Source organism: Thrips palmi, unplaced genomic scaffold (assembly GCF_012932325.1).
Source record: "Thrips palmi isolate BJ-2018 unplaced genomic scaffold, TpBJ-2018v1 HiC_scaffold_16, whole genome shotgun sequence".
Classification (NCBI taxonomy): domain Eukaryota; kingdom Metazoa; phylum Arthropoda; class Insecta; order Thysanoptera; family Thripidae; genus Thrips; species Thrips palmi.
The window spans coordinates 14849927-14872977 of NW_023144625.1; the positions used below are offsets into that span (position 1 = coordinate 14849927).

Genomic DNA, 23051 nt, shown 5'->3' on the forward strand with positions numbered 1-23051 from the left:
CTCCCCCTTCTCGTGGCGTTTTACTTTCGATTTATCCCCGGCGGCCAGCGATCCGTCTCGCCGAGTCGCATCGCACGCTGGCCTCCTCCATCCTGCCCGAGATCTGCCACGCGCCACGTCACGTGTCGTGTTGCCTCCGCCAGTCTCTCTGGCGTTTCACGAGAGAGCTGGAAGGGGAGAGCAAAGTTGCGGCCCCGAATGAAGTTGCTGCCCTCTCTTCTGGCCGAGGTTGCTGCTCCCCGCGGCGTGGATTTCATTTCCAGAGTAGCGTGCCTTTTCTTTTTGTGGTTCTGGTCATTATCTTTTACCGCACACGCGTGCCCGCCCCGGTCCGCTAAATCCATTGCGACAACCTGGCGCGGCGCGGACTCGCACTCGGACCCGCTGGCTAAAGATTTCAATTAAGATGGGCCGAGGGTCGGTCCTCGGTCCCCAGCCTTCGCTGGGCGCGAGGGCGTTCGGGAGACAGTCACCCGTTCGCTCCCGGGGCAGGCCATCGCAGCCGAGATCCCTGACGGATGCGCAGCAATGCACGGCATGCGCACCCAGCCGGGTCGGGAGCCCGGGCGACAGACCGGAGAGAGACGAGCAGCCTCCCTCCGGCAAGGACCGTTTACAAACTCGCTGGAGGTTTAATCTCTCCTCTGTTTTCCTCCCCTTTTTTTGCACGTCAACATAATGGCGTGTTTAAAAAGTATTGTCACCTCAATAGGGCAAGTTCAAAAGATAATGTTATCCTTTTTTCTGGGAGGAATATTGTGCTTGGGCTGGAGCTCGGCTTGTCGCCCGGTCGGCTGCGTCCAGCGCGAGGCGGCCACGGATAGGGTTGCCCACACGGAGGCGCTCATGACTTTTAGAACACAGCATGCCTCCCAGGTGGGTGCTGTCGCCGTGCTGTCTCTTTGAAGCCCAATGCAGCAGCGGATTGCCCGTCCTGCAACTTTAAAAGTCTGCAGTGTGGCAGTGTGGCCGAGAACCGCCGCTACGTGGCCAAACCTCCCGAGCCCGCCCTGAGTCGTAACCCCTCATCGGGCCGAGCCGAGTGCTGGACTTTAAAGTGTACCTTTCCCCGGCAGAACGTCAGCAGCGGGACGCCCCTGGACCTGGAATGCCGGGTCCCGCGGGAACGGTAGTGGGCTGCCTGGCCGGACTTTGTTCCTGAAAAAAAAAGGAAACGACAAAGCAACTCAGGGTGCAACCCCTTGAAACAAATACTCTGTCCCTTTGCGGGCATTGTGTTGGGCCCCAGCAAGCGGTCTGATTTAGAAACCAGCTTCTTTGCTCTGCCTCTCTCGCTCCCTGACGGCATCCCCGGTGGCGCAAGAGAGAGGAAGCGAAGAAAGCGCCAGCACAGCCTGGCGGCGCACGGTGGCGCACCGAGTCAAAGCACGCGGCCGGGAAGAAGGGGGTCTTTGTCCCGGCCGCGGGGTGTGCGGGGCGTCTTTCAGGAAACGCCCTGGCAGCCTGGCGTGGCTTGGCGAGACCGGGGAGGCGGGGCACACGTACTGAGGGCCGCGAGGTGTGCGGCTCCGGAGAGCAGAAAGGAAACGTGTCAAGGATGCCGCCAAGCTGCAACGGAGTAATGGCTTGCGGTTGAATTCCAGTTGCTGGGCCTACCTCACGACCACTTTTTCTTTCGTTTTTTCCATCGCGATTATTTTTAAACCAAACGGGACGGAAATAGCCGTCCTCTTTTCGGGGGAGCCGCACGGCGGTTGGGTGCGCCGTCCGGGTGGCACCGCGGCGCCGTGGATTCGCGACGGGTTTGCTTCGGTACGTCGGTCCCCGCCAAGGCCACGGCGTGGTGCTTGGGGCGGCGCGAGGCGGCGCCGGGACGGAAGCGTCGGCCGCAGCCTGCGCTGCGTCCAGCTGCCGCCCTCGAGCTGCCTCCAGCGGCACCTACACTGTCATTGCCATCGGAATACGATCGCAATAACGCGGAGGTGCTGGAAGGCCGACGGAGGCTGCGATCCACGCGGCGCCGGCTGTCTGGCCGCCTCCACCGCCGCGAAGGTCACAGACCCCGTGCAAACTTCCAGTGCCAGCCAGCGCCAGCTGGAGAGAACCGGCGCGGCGTGGGCTCCAGCCGGAATGGCTGCCGGCTCCAGCGGGCTCACTCCCAACAGTGATCTCGTCGCTCCGCCTCTCTCGCACCACCATGGCGTCCCTCTTGAGGGTGAGAGAGACGGGGCTCTGCTTGCACCAGACCACCGTGCGCAGGGCGTACGTAACCACGGTCTTCATAACTCACCGCGGTGTCCGCGCAAGTCGCCGCCAGGCGGGATTATCAACCGCGGTCGTAGGGTTGGTTTACTGCGGCGCCACGCCGATGCGGCGTGCGGGTTCGCGGAGAACAGATTGAAGGTTAGGTCAGCTGCTTCAAGGACGGCGGTAGGAACGACGAAGGAGAGGATGACGATAAAGTCAAGGAGGATGTTGAGGCCCAGGACGTCGGGGAGACCCAGGGCGTCTCCGTCACGTAAGAGCTCAAATTGTTACGCCTTCTGGATGTTCAGCCACGGCGGCAGGGTGATGCTGAGCCGCTAGTCCCCACGTCGCAATGCGGCTGGGGCTGGAGGCAGCCAAGTGCGGCCAGCCGCACAGATCTCCGCAATCGCTGCAGCGAGGAGACCGTCGAGACCGGTGCAGCCGTGCGCGTCGACAAGCGCGGATAAATAATGGAAACAAGTCTTGCGCAGCCACGCCGCCCCCAGCCGCCCCCAGCCGCCCCCAGCCGCCTCGCGGCCGACAGACTGTCGATGAAAAATTCATCATTACCAGCGGGGTGGCTTCTTCTCCCTCGAGTCCATCTTGACGCTAACCTCCCTTATTTCTGTTTGTTGCAGGTATAATGATGTGCGCGCGGAGCGGGGCCGAGTGGCCGGCGAGAGGAGAGGGTCAGCCTTTGTGGCGGGTCGCGGACACATCCACCGTCACGATATGAGTATCTGCCTTTGTGTGCGTGTGTGTGTCTAGTGTCGGTGAGTGTCTGTGCGGGTGGGCGACGTACAAGGAATGCCACACAGTGTGTATATACGACCGTCGCGCTGCTTATGCATGCATGAAGGGGGGAAAGGACGTATCTGCCGCGAAGGGTCCCTCTCTCTCCCTCTGGCTTTCCCTCTCTCGCTCCCTCTCCCTGCGAAGCCGACGGGGATTGAGACTGGCCTTGTCCCAACAATGGCAGTGCAACTGGCAGAGGTGGACAGCGAGGTCGAGGTCGCTGGACGTGGTGGGGAGCGCCCCGATCTCGGTCTCGATCTCGGCCCCGGTGCAGCCGAGTGGTGTCCGTCCGGCTGAGCAACAAGCACGACCCCTCCCCGGCCGGCCACCCCATGGGCCGCCCGGCTGCCTAGCGAGGCGCAATGATGCGACCGGAGCAGACCGGTTTGGTTCGGACCAGTCAGGTGCGACAGGCTGAAAACCTCGGCGCGCCGAATCAAAACAGTCCGGGGGTGTCGGGAGTCGAACCACCCCCCGAGCAAAAAGAAGGGTGGGCGGAGATTCAGTCGGTGGTTACCGACTGGGCAGCAGGGCCGGGGCGGCACCAGCACGAGCATAAGGCGGAGAAAAAGAGAACTCGACGTGCTTGGCCAGCAATAAAAGCCTCAAAGTATGCGGCCGGTCGCAAGGCCGCAGGGCCGGGCAGGGCCGGGCAGGGCCGCCAACCTTGCGGTGCCCTTTCATTCTCAGTGTGGTCCGGTCTCCAGCCTCGCGTGCCCGTCACTGGCATTTCTTGCGGCGCTTCTTCAAAGAAATCAAGAACGACGCACAAACAGTCGTCGAGCGTTCCTGTGAGTGTCTGTGTGTGGAAGGGCGATCCACCACTTACGCGTTCTTGCTCTCCCTCTCGTTCTCTGTCCCTCTTACACACACACACCAAGAGTGACAGCGATCCTTTTACTCTCTGTAGGCCTCTGCACAGGAAATCTTAATGCCGTTTTCTTAGTGTGCGAGGTGGCCGTAGTGTTCTGGCTTGATGACTCGCACAAACACACCAAGACACACACAAACGCACACACAACCACTCACTGGTACGCTTGACCTTGACAGCAGCGTGGAGCAACTGAGTCCAACGACGCCTTTCTTTGCCAAAGGCCAAGTTCAACGCCTCAGAGGGCACAACGGTGGGGTGCGGTGCCAACGTCACCGCCGCTCCGCGAAAACAACTCCAAAAACAACAAGCATTATTTACACTGTGTGAAATGATTTGAGAGTGAGTCCCTCACTCTATTATTGGCTTTGTTTTCGTTCGGGCAGTCTGTCACGCCTCTGCCGATGAGGCTCGACTCCGTTTTCACATCAGCGACGGCGTCTTCGTCCCCAATCAGACACGCGCACCTATCACGGAGATCTGCCGCTCTTCAACTCCACCCCAGCCGGCCCGGCCGAGCCCCGCCCGGCGTAGGCCTCCCAATGCCTCCGCCTCCCTCTGGGCCTTCAGCGCGTTCCCTGGGCTTTGCCTGTAATCCTACACTGGTATATGGAATCTCGGCTGGCCGGGCTCTGGGGCCGGGCTCTAGGGCCCGCCGACGCCGCTGCCTCTGAAAGGATGAAAAGTAAAGAAATGTGACATCGGGGCGCCGGGCGCGTCATGCCGTTGTTCTCGCTTGCGTCGCCTGGCTTCGCCATGTGGCTGCGCTCCCCCTCTCACCATCTTTTCTCTCTCCTTCTCTGTCCCTCTGGCCCGTCGTCCCGCGGAAGGGTTGCCCGTGCATGAGGTGCCATAGGTCCATGCCCCCAAGTCAAGTCCCAGAGCCACACAAATTTTTTTTCCACACCAAATTCTAACGCGTCCTTTGGATTTTGCGAGCGACCCTGGTCAAAGTCCAACGACCCACCGAATTTTTCTGAACCAAAGTCCGATGCGATTTTGTTGGCCTTCTTTTGTTTCTGCTAGTGTTGCCCCGGTACACGGCCGGGCCGCGCCAGGCTGGGCCGGTGGATGGACTGCGGGACGGGGACTGGCCGATATCCTCCCCGAAACTTTGTCCATAATGCCCCATGGCCCCGCGCAAGGCCCCGCGGCCCCGCGGCACGCAAGATAAGGCTGGCCTGCGAATCAGGACCGGCCCCGTCGTAGACGGACTCGGAGCTGCCTCTCCTGTCTCCCTCGCACCCCGCCGAACGTCCCCAGGACGGCCCGAGAGACAGAGCGACCATCGCAGGGCCCGGGATCAGCCTGCCGCCGAGCACGCGGTTCGCACGGATTGAATGAAAACCGCGGCCGAACTCGTCCCAGGCCATCCCTTTCCCGCCACGCGACCAGAACAACACAAAACGCGTTCACTCTGTTTTTTTGGTGCGTGGCTGAGGGTGTCCCTCGTGGACGAATTTCACTGAATCTGTGTGTGACGCCAGCGGTGGAACAGTGTGAGCAACTGGCTGAGTCCGTGGCAACCCTTGACGCTCAAGACGCGATAGGGGAGAAAGACCGGCGGATACCACCATTTTTTGTTTCAAATTTCTGTTGGTATGTGAGCCGGGAATAGGTCGATGGTGGAGCGCACGGAACAAACCGGCGTCTGTTATTAATGTTGACGCACCCGCCTCGCCCCTCCTCGCCCCGCCAGGGGTACAGTAAAGTGGCCCCGGCTGATCTGTAGGCCGTGGGGAGTTGTTCCAGCGGGCACGTGGCCCCGCCCCGCCCCGCCGCACCCCGGGCTGCCCTTTTGGGCGCGTTCCAGACCGCGCTTGCCGCCCCGGACTGGGAAATTCATTCCCGCCACAGGGCGTATCGCACCAACATAACGACGCGCTAAAGTTGTGTACCGCAGTTTGTATTTTCGTGTCGCCTTTTTTCGTGTCCTGTCGTCGCGCTGTTAAATTTCCGCGCCTTTTTCTGTGCGCACCGCGCTGCTGTGTTCCCGTTTCCCGCGGCTTCCGATCTCGCGAACGATTCCTCCGCCGTCCTTGGCGCCTTATCGGACTTGCTTATTTATTTGCGAGAATAAATCTTTTCTCCTTGTCCTTCGGGGTGAAAATATGGGCCGGTTTTGTGTTTTTTCTTGCATATAATGGGGTAATCTGCCTACGCGTCGAGCCCATGCCGACGATTCATCTTCTTCATTTTTCAGTAGCCGAATGCGCGTGTTTCGTTTTGTTTGTGGAGTGTCCCGCGTGCGTCACTAATGCTGCGCTTGGTCTCGCCGCAAACGCTGTGGGAAAGAGCGACGGGTCTGTTCGTTTTATTGTGTCCGTGCAGTCCGTGCAGGGCGATGGGTGGGGTGTGACGGGTCCGACGTCCTGCCTGGAGCGGTAGGCCGTAGCCGACCTGGCCGCGGAGCAATGAGGTGCCAAAAGGCCCATTCCGATCGGTGTGTCTCTTTCACACCCACACGACTTCTCACCTTGTTCCCCCACCTTGTTCGCCACCTTCCTATCCTTTTTTCTCTCTCTGTGCCTGCCCTGGCAAATAATCGGAAAGCGAACAGGAAGTGCTCATAATTCAGGCGGTCTGTCACGGGCCCCGATATTGCAGCGGCCTGCAGCTGGCACACTGGCACACGCCTGCCGCACTGCCGCCGCCGCCATGACCGACTCTTTCCGAACAAAAACTGCTTCACTCCCCAACAAGTTGGCCTCCCATCTCCGGGCACTGTACACTACGAATACGCAAACCGAACAACTAGCCAGTCGGACTCCCAGTGGCAGTCACTAGAGAAAAGCAAGCAGATCCGCATTTGTTAGTCCGAAGGGCTGGCCAGCGAGCAGCAGACCTCGCGGCCGCTGTCCACTGCGCTCCCCGGTGATGCCCTCCGCCCATGCGATGGTCCCCCCCCCTCTCTCTTTCTCTCTCTTCCTCCTGCGTGCCGGTCCATTAGGCGCCAGTGGGCTGTGTCCGAACGGGCTGTGCCTCTATCGCTCTGTCTCCGTCACACTCGCGACTCGGTCCGTAGGTGTGTGAGACAGACACAGTGCCCGCACTGGGGTCGGACGCAGCCCGCTCTTCCACCAAGCCTAATTTGCCGTGAGCGCCACCGCGGCGAGGGCACGCGCGTGTGCTCCTCGTGGCACCGCAGCGAGCAAACGCACGCGGCACGCACTGCGCCCACACTGCGTTATTGATGCGCAATGATACAACTGGCCCACTACTACCTCGCAGTGCCAATTTCGTGCCGTCGGTGTCCTTCAGGATGCGTTCGTTCGTGTCATAAACCGTCCGTTTGCTACTGCCCGGCGGATCACCATCGCAAAATTTTTATTCTCAGAAATTCTTCTACCATTTTTTTTGGCAGTCCGACGCAGGAGGAGGGGTGTTTGTGGGCAGCCATGTTCAAGTCCGGGGATTTGGCGGCCCAGCGAGCAACAACAAGGGACTGGACCGCGCGGACGGGCTTGGAGCCAAAGGATGTCTCTGTTCAACTTTGCGCGCGCCGCCAAAACTCACAAGCCTGCCACGTCCGCCGGGCCGGGCCTGCCTGCGCCCACCCTGGAATTGCCACCCACGCAAACACACTCACACACACACACACACACACACACAGAGGCACGGAACGATCCTCCCCCTCGGCCATCAGCAGCTTTGCTCGCTTTCCTCCCCTCTTGTTAGACTCGCTGCTGCAGACTGATTCCGAGAGTCGTTTCCATCGCCCTGTCTCTCTTGTTCCTGTGCGGGATGCCCCGTGAGTGCGAGGGAGACAGAGCAGCGGAATCGACTTTCGGCATCAGTCTACACTGGCGAGTTTGGCCACGCCGGCGGCGAGCCGGGCCGTCCCACCACGGAGGCCCAAGTGACCGCGGTGGGACGGCGATACGACAACGCGGCGTTCAGGGCAGCCAAACGTGTCGTGGGGACGGACCGCACACGGAAAACAACATGCGGCAAACAGGACCAACACAATGTAGAACGTTAATCGTTTGAAAAGAAAAATTGATGCGCTTTCTTGCCCATATTTTGCCAACAATTTATTCATGCCCGAAAAACATGACACCAGGGCCTGTTTTTTTGCGCGGCGCGCAGGTTAACGTGGACACCGAATACGACTAATAATACTATTAATGCGCCCTTGTGTTTGTGTGTATGTGTGTGTGTATGTGTGTGTGTGAAGGGAAATGCAGTCAAGCCGTGCTGCGAGCCAAGAGAGGCCCCAGCCAGCGCCATGTTGATCTGCGGTGCGGTAGGGAATGCCAAGGACGTCCTTCCAGCCCCCCCCCCCCCCCAGACCCTCCCCCTTCTCCAGGAAGGCACGGCTTGTGAGCGGTGGGGCGGGCGGGTTGGGGGGGTGGGGGGCCTGTCTGAAGGAGCCCCCTCCCCCGTCTCTGTGTCTCCCCTGGCGACGCTCATGATAATAGAGGCCCAGATGCATTAGCTAACAGCCTCTCAAAACGAATCAAAGTGTGTGTGTGTGTTGGGGGAAGGGGAGGGGGGGCCGTAAGTAGGCCAAGAAAGGGGAGCGACACGCGGAGCGCACTCCCCACTTTAACTCTGGAAAGGAGAGATCGGTGTAGGGCCTACCCTGCAGGCCAGGCGCCAGCGCGCCAGCCGCAAGACATACCGCCGCCCCTCTCCACGTAACCCCCCCCCCCCCAGCCCGCACGGTCCGCGCTTCGTCCGCGCTATCTCACTCCCCATACACTATACGGGGTGTACGAAGGGCCTCTCTCTTTTTTCGGGTGACAATGTCTCGCCCGCCGCGACGATCCGCTGCTGGGTTTCGTGACTCGCGGGTGTCACACTGCTCGCCAGTCAGTCTCTCTGTTTCGCTCAGCTTCAGCGCTGATTCCCCCACCCCCTTCTTTCTCACACACAGACACACCTCATCCATCTCCATCGCCTGACCGGCCGCGCCACACCACCCCGCGCTAAAAGCTCATAAGAGCCCCATCCCCTCAATGAGACGTCTGCCTCTCCGGTCCCGCCGCGAGGTCCACTGTTTCCGAGCAAGAAAGGGGCCGTTCGAACGGATCCGGCTGGCAGTGTCCCTCATCCCGTAAGAAGGGGTCCGGATATAGACAGGGCAATCCTGGCCGGACGGCCCAAGATCCATGACCGGCCGCCTTTTTTCCCTGCCTGTGGGAGAAAAACGGTGGCGGTGTCCCTCGGCCGGCCTCGGCCTGCCTTGGCCGGCCTCGCCGCCGTGTCTGCTGCAGTTCCTGCCGCCCGGTTTGGCTCCCTCTGCCGATAGCCCGGCTGGACCTTTTTTGTGGACTCGAGCCGCGACCAGTACGACTGGCACTCTGGCTCGAGGTCAAGGCTTTGGCGCGCGGTTTGAAAGCGACACCGGATGTGACGCCGGAAGTGGTGGAGCGAGTAGTGAAACCGGAAGTGGTACCGGAAACGACACCGGAAGTAGTGACACGTCAAGTGACGACGAGACTCTTGGAGAGACACCGGAAGTGACACCCAGGAACCGGAAGTGGGACGGGAGGCGCGAATGACGCCTCATTAGGAGGCGGGGCACGCTCCCACCCCACGCACGCCCCACACGCTCCGCCCCCACCCCTTTCCACGCACACACACACAGGGAAAAAGTTGGTGCAATTTGCTTCCGCAGACAGTTTTTCACCACCCCTCGGTCAAATCTACGCCTCAAGTGGCAGTGGCGTGCCACACGGACCTCCCTCTCGCCAGCCCCCGAAAATGCTGGCTACTGGAGCCACCGCAAGCACAGTTTACCAGATTTTCCTCTTATTTTTTTGCATTTTATTTTTGCTTGGTAAGGGAGGCTAATGAATAGAGAGGCTCGGCATTGCCCCGCGCATTCTGAATAAAACGGCGAGGACGGCCGGAGAGGGAGACGCGAATGCGAAACAACGCGATAGAAGGAGACAAGCAGCTGCGCTTGTAACTCGCTTAGCCGTTTACTGGACGACAAACAAACTCACTTTTCTCCCACAAAGGGCACGGCAAGTATATTCATCATTCACCAGACATGTTGCGGGCCAGGGGGGAGGTCGGGTAGCGTGGCGGGTGAGGAGCGGGGCCGGACCGGGGCACGTCCGGGAGGTGAGAGTGCTGCTCGTGGAAGGGCCGTCTTTTATAGTGCCTGGTGCCTTCCTCCTGGCCCGGCACGGCCCGGCACGGCCCGGCCTGCCCTGCTCCTCCAGGGAGTCCGTCAGCAGGAAACGCGGCCGAAGTTTAGGCACCTGCCACGTCGCGTCGTCCATCTCGCGCACGTCTTCTTGCTCCTCGTCCTGCTCGTCCAGCGGCCGGCCGGGGCGGCTTCCGGTTCCCGGTCCTGGACAGAGTTCCGGCCGCCCATCTCCGCCTGCTGCAAGTGTCGAAACGGTCGAAACATTGGAGCCAGCGGAGCGAGCCGGGTGAGCCGAGCGGAGCGGCCGACCCAGTTCTGGTCGGGACGGCCGGGTGCGGCGTGGGCGGGCCTAGGGCAGCCTACGGCGCCATCTGCCTGCCAGCCCTGGCGGGGCCGCGCTGCCTGCCTGCCCTGCCGGGGCGCCCTTGCTGGAACAACAGTCGCGCAATTAATTCGAAAGCGTGTAAATCGGTGCAATTACAGTGTGTTGTTGTTGCAGGTGGAGGCGGGCGGGGGCGGCAGCTCTGGCGCCTCCCCCTCGGTCGCAGGCTGCTCACGCATGATGGTGGACAAGACGGGGGTGGGGCCGGGGGGCGGGCCGGGGGGCGGGGGCGGCGACCCGGGCAGCGGCGGATCCAACAGCTCGGGCGCGGACGTACCAGGGTGAGTACCGAACAGTGCGACTGTGTCGCTTGTTTCCGTTTTGTGTTCCTCACCGTGTTGCTGTTGTTGAATGTAGCTGAGATTCACCTGTTGTTTTTGTTTTAATCCTGTTTTGTAAATAGTTTGGAGCAGGACGCCGATGTAACTCACTCACCGCCAAATCTAGTCAGCACATTATCACCTACGCGACTGTGTGTGAGTGTGTGCGTGCGTGAGAGGACCTGTGTATGTGTGAGTGACACCGACGAGCCGTGTCGTCCGTATGCGTGTGTTAGCCAGCACCCAATAGGGTTAACACTTGAGTAAACGCACAGAGTACTCACACACAACTAGCCGCAGTAGTGCGACGAGTGCGACGTGGCACGTGCGGACTGGGAGCCGGTCGTGATCTAAACGCGCGTTACAGAGTCTCCGAAGCAAAAGAACCGAGTCTCTTCCCCCACGACAGCGCCGCAGGGCGCGGTGGGGCGCGGTGGGTTGGGTGGGAGCGGGGGGGGTGAAGGGGATTCATCTCAAAGTAGCCGCAACTTGCGCGCAAGACTGAGGGATGCGCTCAACCCAATCCAACTTTTTTTTTGTAAGCGACTCGCATTGAAGCCCGCTTTCCAAACCCGATCGTCTCCTCGTCCGCCGCGCTGGCACCGCCTGTGCATGCCGAAACGACGCCGGTTCTCTCCTCTCAGATTCCGCAGTTCTGCAGCAGCTGGTTCGGCGTGCCTCGGGCAAGGCAGCGCAGCCCGTCGAAAGTGTACCGACGCGACGTCGGCCGCGAGCGGACTCAGCCTGTCAAGCTAACACCCTGCGCGCCCCTGTGTTGCCCTTTTGCAGCCCGTCCTCCGCCTCGGGCAGCGGCGGCAGCGGCGGCAGCGCGCAGAGCTCGGCCCGGCACTCCCTGGCCAACTCCCAGGAGCAGGAGCCGGACGAAGCGAAGGGCGGGGCGTCACCCGTGGGGTCGGGAGGGGGAGGGGGGGAGGCCAGCACAGTCCACAGCCCCGCGCACAGGTAAAGGCTCCCCCCGTTTACCTTCTTTAACTCATACTATTATTGTTGTTGTTGTTGGTCGGTGTTGATACTTTTATTAATTGCACTGTCAGAAAAAGAACTTGATTATCCTTGACTGGAGGTTCACGGTGTACTTCGGTTTATCATCTCTTTGGTCCTTCTAGACACAACCTTTAGCGTCTTTTACATTTCCTTTATTTTATTACTAAGTAGATGATTTGACGAGGAGAGTTCATAGAGTAGAGTCATTCCATAACGTAATTAATTATTCATCTCATCTACTAGTTTTCTGACAGTGGCCCTAGTTTTGCGGTTTTTGGAGCGCTCCTTACTTGGCTGTATTTCGTTGGTCTATGTTGTCGTCGTGTTTGCTGTGATGCTCTCGATGTGTTTCTCTGTGCTTCTTTCATTGTGGGCCGTAAGTGCGGTGTCTCTGAGGCAGCTGCTTGGCTGCTAAACGTACTGCTGACGCTCAATTTGGTGGCCCTTCCCGGAAAATATTATTAACACCCCTATTGCCCTCCTAAAAAAACTGCACCCTACCATCCATGCAAGATGCGCGCGCGCGACTTCCTCCGCTAGCATCTCTTTCCAACGAGCTTGAGAAAACCCTCAAGCTTTGCACAAGGTAGCTGCAAGGTTGTGTGCGCCCCTTCAGCAGTAAGCAACACCACTGTGCGATAAGATAGTCTGACGCATGGAACGGCTTGACCGCTGCGCTGGTATCGGCGTAGCGGGGCGATGGTGTGGCATGTCGATGTTTTAGAGGTACTTTGCCATGGTAGAAGTGGTGCTGTGTGGTAAATAAAACAAAAGGGACTCGACAGAATTGATTCGCTTTTGGTTGACGTGGATCATGTGCGTGTGTGTGTGCCTGCGGTTATGTGTGTGCGTGAGTAGTCTCATTGTTCGAGTGAGAGCATCCCGATTCCATACACGTCTTCGCCGAGAGCCAATAAACTTGCCTATATCCAGCAGCGAAAGCCCATTGGATGGCGCACACGCTGCCCGGGTCGACGAGGGCAGAAGGCCAAAAAAAAGGGGGAAGAAGAAAGGTCCACGATTTCTTTCCTTCCAGCAACGGTGGCTCCGAACCTCAGCAAGCCCACTCTGCGCCTAGCGCTGTCAACAAGGGAGTGTTTCGCCACTGGTATCGGCCAGAAGGCCTGAGCAACAACGCTGCCAACTCGGTTAGGGCTGCCCGTTCCCTTGCGCGCAAATTACCCCAGCAGCCCCGCCAGCCTGGACAGCACGCGCAGGCGCGGCGCAGGGTAGGGGCACGGCCGGCTTTGGGGTCAGGTTCAGGTGGCGATATCATTTGCATTCAGTTTGGGTGAAGTTGTCGTCGGGGTCTAATACCGTGGCGGGGCGGGGGGCACCCCCCGTCCTGGCCTGGCATGGGCAGGCCCAGCGAGCCAGGGCCGTGGATTACATTCCGGCTGACAACCGATAGCAGATTGGCGTCGTTAGTCGCTACACTGCCAGGGGGAGGTTCGATTATCAGTGGCGTAAAGTAAGATCGAACCGCGAGGAGCCTGATGTTCGGCCTCGGCAGGTTCAGTTTTCGTGCGCAGAGTGCGCGTAAAACAAACCTCCAGTGATTGAAAATCGCGCTCAATGAGGTTCCATCTGGCACTATCCCATCCGGAAATCGAACCCCCTTCCAACAGTGGAGCCCCCTTTAATCAGACCAGCGCAGGAGCAACAAGGGATGGCCGAGCCAAGGCCAAGGATTCCAGGAATCGTCGCGTTGCCGATGGGACCCTCGAAATCCAGACCGGCGACGGACTTACTGACCGTACTGCCGGAGTCGAGTGCCGGGCAAGCAGACTGAGAGGTGTTTCCGTCGCTGTCTCCCTCGTGGAGCATCCCGTAAAGGTGCGAGAGACAGCGGCGAAAAGGACCCTCGGAATCAGTCTGCAGGAAGCAATTTCCGAATCTCGTCGGTGCCGTGCCGTGCCAAGTTGGATGGATGGATGAGGCGGCCTGCTGGCACTGCTGGCAGGTGGGGTGATTATGCATCGAGCCCTCCGACCCTTCGGCCGTCCGGACTGAGAGTCGCTCTGACTCACCCGCACTCTGGGGCGTCCCGCACAGGCGTGAGAGAGAGCAACGAAAACGACTCTTGGAATCAGTCGGCTGGTCCGCCCCATGCAGGGCTTGGCCACGCCGGTGCTCGCTGCCAGTCCTGTTCAATCCCTCCCAGGTTTCGGCTTGCGCGCGCAGCGATAACGATCTCTTTGTCGACTCATTTTTCTTCGCATGATTCTTTGACACCTTCTCCGGATGCCATCCTCTTCTCCCTCTTTTTTCGACTTTTTCTACACTTTACTACTTGGATGCATGTCTTTTTTTCCACTCTTTGGGATCTGTGCGTGTTTCGACTTTGTGCATTTTCCATGACTCTGCACCACAATGTCAGTTTTCTTTCCCGCTCTCTTTTTCTTGCCAGTTTTTTCCGCCAATTTTAGCATGCGTGGAGGAAATATTGTTGGACGCAAGATGGTGTCTGACCCGGTGTGTCGTCTGCCATGCCCGCAGCAGCAGTAGCCCTCCGCCGCACTCCTCCACTGGCAAGCAGAAGTGGCAACACGTCCGAGCCGTGCTGGCGCTCTACACCCGCCTGCGCACCATCAAGAGGTACCGGGCTGCTGCTGCAGCTGCCACTGCCAATTTGGCAGGACCAAGCTACCAACTGGCTGCCCACAGGCTGTCAACTGGCAGCCCGCGACCGGCATGGCCTGTACTCGTTTCGGGGCTCCAGGGTTGTAGTTCGGAGAGACGCAAGGAATTTTCTTCCCTTTTCTCATCTGACTCCGGTTTCTTTTCAGCCACGACATTGCCTTATACTGATTGACAACACGTTTTGATAAATTTAAGAAAAGGAAACATTTTTTGATAGTTTAAACCACCCTCAGTCCAAAGTCAACTTTTTTCTCTTCCTTGCGTTTCTCCAGTTCCTCTTTCCTATATCCATATTTTCATTCCTCGCCAAACCTTTTTATGTACCATTCTTGAAACGCATCACAGCCTCCTCTGTTTACATTCCTCTCTCTGCCTGCAATTTCGTCCACTTATTTTTCTGGAGCCCCTTTCAAATTTAATTTTAGCACGTTTCGACACATGAGTATTTGTGTCGAGGTTGTATTTAAGTAAGATTGATTGTGTATCAAAAGTCTGTACATATAAGTTAAACCGTAAAAAATATGCCCTTACTAGGAGAGTTTTTAGAAAAAGTTCTGTTTATAATGTTGGTTGGCCTGTTGCACTTTTTTCAATCTGTAGTTTTCTTTTTCCGCCTTCTCAACTAATACTTCTCTTATCTGCCTTCATACAGAGTCTATATCATTTCTCCTACCTAAATGTTCGCCTACCTGTCTATTTCACCTACCTATATTTCGCCTACCTAATAAAAATATTGAATAAAAATATTCAATAAAATATTGCCGTTTTTCGCCTACCTATAGTTCGCCTACCAAATATAAAAATTTAATAAAAATATTCAACAAAAAAACGAAAAAATCGGCGGCAAAAAGTGGCAATACGAAAGTCTCAAGGAGACCCGCCGATCAGCTTCGGTGTTCTTATGGGAACCGGGCCTTCATCCGACGCTCCCTGCCGCGCAATTCGACAGATTAGTGGGTTCGTATTAGGCTGGCCCACCCGAAGTGCGCGCGGTTTCTGTGGTACAGTGAGAGTCCAGATTCAGAGGCCTTACCTCAGAGGGGTCACATTGGGTATTTGAACCCGCGACCCCGAGTGCCGAGTCTAGTCAACTCCTCTACCCTGACCGCTCAGCCACCGAACCAGCTTGTCGGTGGCGATGTCGCAACTCCTCTTGAGCTGCCGTTCGAGAAATCTGGTCCCGAAAAAATGGTACTTTGAGCGGTCTCGAACCCGGGACCTGCTGCTTCCCACATCATGCTCTTAACCACTGAGCCACCGGGACGCCATGGCACCCGCCCTGCCTGCGCTGGTACTCAATCTTCTCTGGATGTACCTCCCCAAGCGATTGGTCGCCGAAAAAATTGTGTATACTACCGGTCCCGAACCCGGGACCTGCTGCTTCGCACATCATGCTCTTAACCACTGAGCCACCGGGACGCCATGGCACCCGCCCTGCCTGCGCTGGTACTCAATCTTCTCTGGATATACCTCCCCAAGCAATTGGTTGCTGAAAAAATTGTGTATACTACCGGTCCCGAACCCGGGACCTGCCACTTCCCACTACGTGCTCGTAACCGCTCAGCCACCGAACCAGCTTGTCGGCGGCAATGTCGCAACTCCTCTTGAGCTGCCGTTCGAGAAATCTGGTCCCGAAAAAATGGTACTTTGAGCGGTCTCGAACCCGGGACCTGCTGCTTCCCACATCATGCTCTTAACCACTGAGCCACCGGGACGCCATAGCACCCGCCCTGCCTGCGCTGGTACTGAATCTTCTCTGGATATACCTCCCCAAGCAATTGGTTGCCGAAAAAATTGTGTATACTACCGGTCCCGAACCCCGAGAGCTGCTGCTTCGCACATCATCACTGTTAAAAAAAGTCTGAAAATTCAGACCAATTTTTTCAGACCTAGTGGTCTGAATCTGAAATTCAGACTTGAGTCAGAATTTTCAGACAGTTGGTCTTAATTTTACACCTTGTGGTCTGAAAAATGAGTTTCGGACTCAAGAGTCTGAATATTTGGATGGCGCGGTATAAATTTTCGGCGTCGGGGTCTTAAAACAGTCATTTGTAGTAAAAGGTCTGAATTTTCATCCTGCGCAGTCTGAAATTGACGCTTTATTTTCTGATAAAAGGCATGACTGCGTTTCAGGTGCTATGTACCCTGAATTGCTAGAGCAGTAGTAAATAGACTTTTGCTCAGCTATGCGAACGGCCGTCTAGTGTTGAGTTTAAAATCAGCCTGCACTCCGCTGGTAGCTGCAGGATGCGACATGTTTGCCCTGGTTCCGGCCTGGACCGAAGCCCTGGTCACCCGAGCCGAGCCGCTCCGGCGGCGGCCAGCCGAGCCTGGCACACCGAGCCGAGCCGGGGCGTTCGGAAAATCACCGCGGACCGGCGTGCCGGCCGAAGCCTACCTGCGCGGGGCGGGGGGAGAGGAGGGGCCCTTAATCCCTCGGCCACTCGGGATTTCTAGACAGAATGCGTCAGTTTTAGCTTGTCTCCAGAGCAGTGCACATCGCATCCGAATACAAGTCCGCGTCGCGTGTCATCTTTCTTGTGACGCTCCGTCGTGAAGCAAAGTTTTATGTGTTACATCGGCGCTCAGCACAGTGTGTACAGTGCCGTTTTGCCTTCGCCTTTCCGTGCTCCAAAATTGCTTATGGGTGCGTGCAGTCACCACTCTGAAGCATCCGAAATCCGCGGCAAGCAGGCTGTGAAAGTGGCGTAGCCTTATACTGATATTGCGTCTTCCAAACTAAAGGGACGGGTGATGAGCGAGTGGGTGGCGTTTTGGAAATTTGTCACTCCTCTTTCATCCTCGTCCCCAAAGTATTTTCATCGTGCCGAAAAAGTTTCCACAAAGTGTGCATCTGGATCCAACATGCTGCTTTCCAGTGTTTACAGCTGCATCTTCTGGAGTCTTACATTCGAGGACTAGTTTTTTTTTTGGGAAGCTCTCTCAGCAAAATATCATATCTAGTTAAAGTCTTGCGCAACTTTGGGTGCTACATTTAACAACAAGAGCTGTTTTACAACTGCTCTATTTAGTGCATGCATTCCATGTTTCTCAGCAATTTAAAACATGCATCCCCAAAACCTAATATACATCCTGACAAAAGTGGTAATTTTATTACCTGGGCGGCATAGAATTCAAACCCGCGAGGTGAAAAATTCAGACTGCCATTAGTCCGAAAATTCAGACCACCTAGTAGTCGTAAAATTCTAAGTACTTGTGAGTCTGAAAATTCAGACGACAGGTGGTCCAAAAATTCAGAGTGTCCGGGGGTCTGAAAATTCAGACCACTGGGTTTCAAAATTGACTTCATCCTAAAAAGTCTGAAAATTTCGACTTTTTTTTTAACAGTGATGCTCTTAACCACTGAGCCACCGGGACGCCATAGCACCCGCCCTGCCTGCGCTGGTACTGAATCTTCTCTGGATATACCTCCCCAAGCAATTGGTCGCCGAAAAAATTGTGTATACTACCGGTCCCGAACCCGGGACCTGCCGCTTCCCACATCATGCTCTTAACCGCTGAGCCACCGGGACGCCATGGCACCTGCCTCGCCAGCGCTGGTACTTATTCCTCTCTGGATAGACCTCGTCAAGAAGTCGGTTGCCTCTGCCGAAAAATATGCTCATGGCACTAGCCTCGAACCCGAGACCTGCCAGTCAGGAACGCAGCACTCTAACCACGGCGCTACCAGGTTGCTATGCACGCCATTAACCTAGCGCCAAACTTCAATAGCCACCCATCTTGCTTGATGCTGGACAAATAATAACTTCGGCGATGGGGTGAGCGCTGTGCGTAGCAACCAAGTAGCACAGTGGTTGGAGTGCTGCGCTCCTGACTGGCAGGTCTCGGGTTCGAGACTAGTACCATGACCATATTTTTCGGCAGAGGCAACCGACTTCTTGACGAGGTTTATTCGGAGAGGATTGAGTACCAGCTCTGGCAGGGAGGGTACCATGGCGTCCCGGTGGCTCAGCTGTTAAGAGCATGATGTGGGAAGCGGCAGGTCCCGGGTTCGGGACCGGTAGTAGACACAATTTTTTCGGCGACCAATTGCTCGGGGAGGTATATCCGGAGAAGATTGAGTACCAGCGCAGGCAGAGCGGGTGCCATGGCGCCCCGGTGGCTCAGTGGCTAAGAGCATGATGTGCGAAGCAGCAGGTCCCGGGTTCGGGACCGGTAGTATACACAATTTTTTCGGCGACCAATTGCTTGGGGAGGTATATCCAGAGAAGATTGAGTACCAGCGCAGGCAGGGCGGGTGCCATGGCGTCCCGGTGGCTCAGTGGTTAAGAGCATGATGTGGGAAGCAGCAGGTCCCGGGTTCGGGACCGGTAGTATACACAATTTTTTCGGCGACCAATTGCTTGGGGAGGTACATCCAGAGAAGATTGAGTACCAGCGCAGGCAGAGCGGGTGCCATGGCGCCCCGGTGGCTCAGTGGCTAAGAGCATGATGTGCGAAGCAGCAGGTCCCGGGTTCGGGACCGGTAGTATACACAATTTTTTCGGCGACCAATTGCTTGGGGAGGTATATCCAGAGAAGATTGAGTACCAGCGCAGGCAGGGCGGGTGCCATGGCGTCCCGGTGGCTCAGTGGTTAAGAGCATGATGTGGGAAGCAGCAGGTCCCGGGTTCGGGACCGGTAGTATACACAATTTTTTCGGCGACCAATTGCTTGGGGAGGTACATCCAGAGAAGATTGAGTACCAGCGCAGGCAGGGCGGGTGCCATGGCGTCCCGGTGGCTCAGTTGTTAAGAGCATGATGTGGGAAGCAGCAGGTCCCGGGTTCGAGACCGCTCAAAGTACCATTTTTTCGGGACCAGATTTCTCGAACGGCAGCTCAAGAGGAGTTGCGACATCGCCACCGACAAGCTGGTTCGGTGGCTGAGCGGTCAGGGTAGAGGAGTTGACTAGACTCGGCACTCGGGGTCGCGGGTTCAAATACCCAATGTGACCCCTCTGAGGTAAGGCCTCTGAATCTGGACTCTCACTGTACCACAGAAACCGCGCGCACTTCGGGTGGGCCAGCCTAATACGAACCCACTAATCTGTCGAATTGCGCGGCAGGGAGCGTCGGATGAAGGCCCGGTTCCCATAAGAACACCGAAGCTGATCGGCGGGTCTCCTTGAGACTTTCGTATTGCCACTTTTTGCCGCCGATTTTTTCGTTTTTTTGTTGAATATTTTTATTAAATTTTTATATTTGGTAGGCGAACTATAGGTAGGCGAAAAATGGTAATATTTTATTGAATATTTTTATTCAATATTTTTATTAGGTAGGCGAAATATAGGTAGGCGAAATAGACAGGTAGGCGAACATTTAGGTAGGAGAAATGAACAACTCCCTTCATACATGACATAAATAATACATAACATTATCTCATTAATTTTAAGTGAATCCTCTTTCCCTTTGTTAAACGTTTTGAATAAAACACTTTTGTAACATTTTACTTAAAAAATAAAATATTTTGTTATGCTTGTTATAACCAACGAATGTGAGGCTGCATTTTCGTGATAGGCTTTACTCTGCATGATGCGTTATGTGGGGTAAAAGGGTTGTTCCATACTGTACATTTTCCACTGTGTAGTTAACAAACTCTTACTGTAACTCTACTGTAAATATGTATTCGTGTTTAGAAAAAAAGTGTGAGTGTGATTCAGGTTCCGTTTTCAAATTGAGTCGAAATGTTTGGCCTTCTCGGTAGTTACTTGTTACACCATAAAAGCCTTAGCCTTCGGTTCATCTATGAAATCTGAGAATGAAAGCGGACCCGAAACGCACTATGGTTTGGTTGTTCTTCTTGTCTTTAGCGTAGTCTACTTTCGTCTTGTATGCATTTCATGATTTCTTTCTCTTTCAGAAATCGCATTGTTCAGGATGAGTTTTGAGAACCCTGCTGTCTTACCTCTCTCCTCTTATCAACTTCTTTTTTCTTGCATAATATATTTGTCTTTCTCTTCTGTACTTTGCTCTCAGTCTATTGGATTGCGCGATTGAGTGTGTGTGCGTGTGTGTGCATGTTTTACGGTCATCTTTTTAGCATGTGTGTGTTAGTGTTTATGGTGGCAGATGATACTGTACAGTGTGTAGTAACCATACTTGTAATAGGTACGTGTGCATTACCTGTCTGCTTTTCAATGTTGCGTTACAAAGTGTTTAGTTTGCTCTGAATAAGTCATGTTTCGTACAACCACCTTTTTGAATGCAAGTTCTGCTCTTAAATAGATGATTTCAGATAGAAACTGGCCCTGATAACTCTTGTGAGACGTAGTTGGCTGTTTGGTGTTGTAGAAGTTTACTGCGGCCGAAGTGTACAAACGTAGTACGGCAGGTTCATTGTCAACCGCCACCACCACACGTCTTCCACAACACTCGTCCCGTTATCCTTGAATGGACGGCACATTCTGATGCCAAATACTAAATTGATCATCATGAGAACGCTTGGAATAAACACGTTTCTTGCAAGCGCTGAAGCGAATTATAAAAATTGGGTAGTTCATGTTGCAACCTTCCGTTGCATACTCCCCTAAATAAAGTGGCGACGACTTTAAAAAGCTTACGCTTGGAATTTCTGTCCGGCGGTTGTGTTGCCCGCCGGTCCGTGGCAAGTCGTTTTAATTACAAAAGCCAAACTGACTCCCTCCCCTCCCCTCCCCTGCCCTCTAAAACGGATTGCGGCTCTGGCCGGCCCGCTCTGCCCCGGCGCTGACTCGCCGCCTCTGTTGCTAGGACCAAGAGCAACCAGAGATGGATGAAGCTGCGGACCACCGTGCAGCTGTCCGGCGCCATCACCTCCACCATCCAGAAGTCCAAGCCGCCGCTCAAGCGCGAGGACTCGTTCCTCAAGCGCTTCTCCACCAGGCAGATCGCCGAGGCCCAGGTGAGTGTCCCGCGCTTTGGTGCACTGCCCGTTTCATACCCGATCAGGAGACGAAATCCAGGAGGGTGTAGATAGATAGTGGTTGTCGCTTAGGCGCAGTGCTGCCTTGCAAGCATTGGAGGCTGATGCGTGTTGGAAAGTTTCTGCCTGGCTGGTCTGGTAGGCGTAGAGTAGCAGCCAACGTCTGACGCGACAGCGCGGCCAGCGCGGCCAACGCGCTGAGCCTGCAGCCAGTGGCGTAGTTGCGTGCTAAACGGGCCCATAAATGGTGGTGATTCAGGACTCCTCGAGGGTCCTGTGTCGATACTCCGCGCGTAAACCGCGACCCCTTTTGCGGCGGTGGTCCTCGAGGACGACGAGGACGACGAGGGCCTCGACGGCGAGCCCAGCCGCATCTGCCCGGCTTGTTCCACTTTACTGCTAATAGTGCGGTATAACGCTGCGCATAAAAATGGAGAGACATTGTTGTGGCGCGGCGCCGCAGAAGGTAGAGATTGCCTTCACTTTTGCAGCGACCCCTCGCGTGGGAGGGGTGGCCGAGTCGGTAGAGCTTCCGCTTGCAGAGCCGCGGGTCGCGGGTTCGTCTCCCCGCGTCGCGGCGTGAGGCAAGGCGGTCGGCGGACCGCCTCCCTCGTTGGGGCTCCTTTTCCTGGCGGTCGTAAACGAGAGACATGCAGAGAGTTGGGAGAGGGGCTCGGAGAGGGGGTGGGCGCAAGGTGGAAGGAGAAGGGGTGGAATTGATGACTCGGCGAACCGCTGGCCTTGGTCGTGCCCTGCATCGTCTGCTGGGCAGGCCGGGCAGGCCGGGCAGGCGGGGCCCCGAACAAAGATACTCTTGTTGGCGCGGCCAATGCACTCGACGGAACACCAGCCTAGGGCCTGCTGGCCTCGGCCCTAACGAAGGCACGGGGTACTCGATGGAGGTCCACAATAGCGCGACCGGGCCCTCTGCAGGGCTTGGCTCGGCCCGGCCCTGTTCACCGAGACAAGGAGCATGCCCTCGAAGAGGCACGGCGCGGACGAGGAAATCTTGCCTTGTCCCGCACACACAACCACCTACTCACACAAACACCTACACCTACCCACCTACACACACAGACACCTTCACACACACACTCGGGGATATGCAGGGTCTGAAGGTGGCCGAGCCTCCTGATTGGACACATTGTTTCCGCGGGAAAGACGGGGTGGTGTGTGGGGGGAGGGGAAGGGGGAGGCCTTGAAACTCGCGTCCGAACTCTCGAAGCAGGCGAAGCCGGCACTGCCAGTGCAGGGCAGCGGAGGCACGCCACAGGACGGCACGGCACGGCTTGGCTGATGCGACGCTTCCGGGTCGCCCCTGGAGGTTGCCTGCCTGCCTGGCCGCCCGACCCGAGGCCCGGGGGCAGTTTCTGAATGCACCGTGGGAGCGTGGTGGGACGGACGGGGCTGGCAGGCAGGCCACGCCGCCCCCACACCAATAGTGCTGCGGCTTGCCAGTACCGCCAGTACGGAGGCTCGCTGACAGTTCCAAGTCCTCCAGGGCTCGGCAGGCTCGTCGGCGGGGCAGCGGGAGGGAGGGGCGCCTAACTTGCGGTGGACTGCCACTTGCTGCAGTGCGTGGGAAACCGGGAAACGAGGGCTAGGGACGGGGCCGCACGCCAAACTACTTGCTGATGTGTCGCGCGGGGACCAAGTGTTAGCAGCGAGCCGCGCTTAGTCTAGTCCTAGTGCAGTGGTTCTCAACCTGACCCCAAGCGGGGTCGCGAAAAAATTTTAAGGGGTCGCGGCGAGGTAGCTGGGGTCGTGTTTTGGGCCGATTTTAAGCAGCCACTGCGTCTGATCCGAGGCGGGCATTTTTGCT

At 56.7% G+C, this 23051-nt stretch overlaps 1 protein-coding gene across 1 annotated transcript in view; it reads left to right on the forward strand.

Annotated features, from left to right (window-relative positions):
• The first annotated feature begins 11613 nt into the window (after positions 1-11613).
• LOC117643030 overlaps positions 11614-23051 on the forward strand; it is a 29824-nt gene continuing 18386 nt past the window's right edge. Inside the window, exons 1-3 of the mRNA XM_034381667.1 lie at positions 11614-11642; positions 14184-14282; positions 21058-21208. Of these exons, the coding sequence (XP_034237558.1) occupies positions 21080-21208 (129 nt within the window). The 5' untranslated portion in view covers positions 11614-11642; positions 14184-14282; positions 21058-21079. The remainder of the gene's footprint in view (positions 11643-14183; positions 14283-21057; positions 21209-23051) is intronic.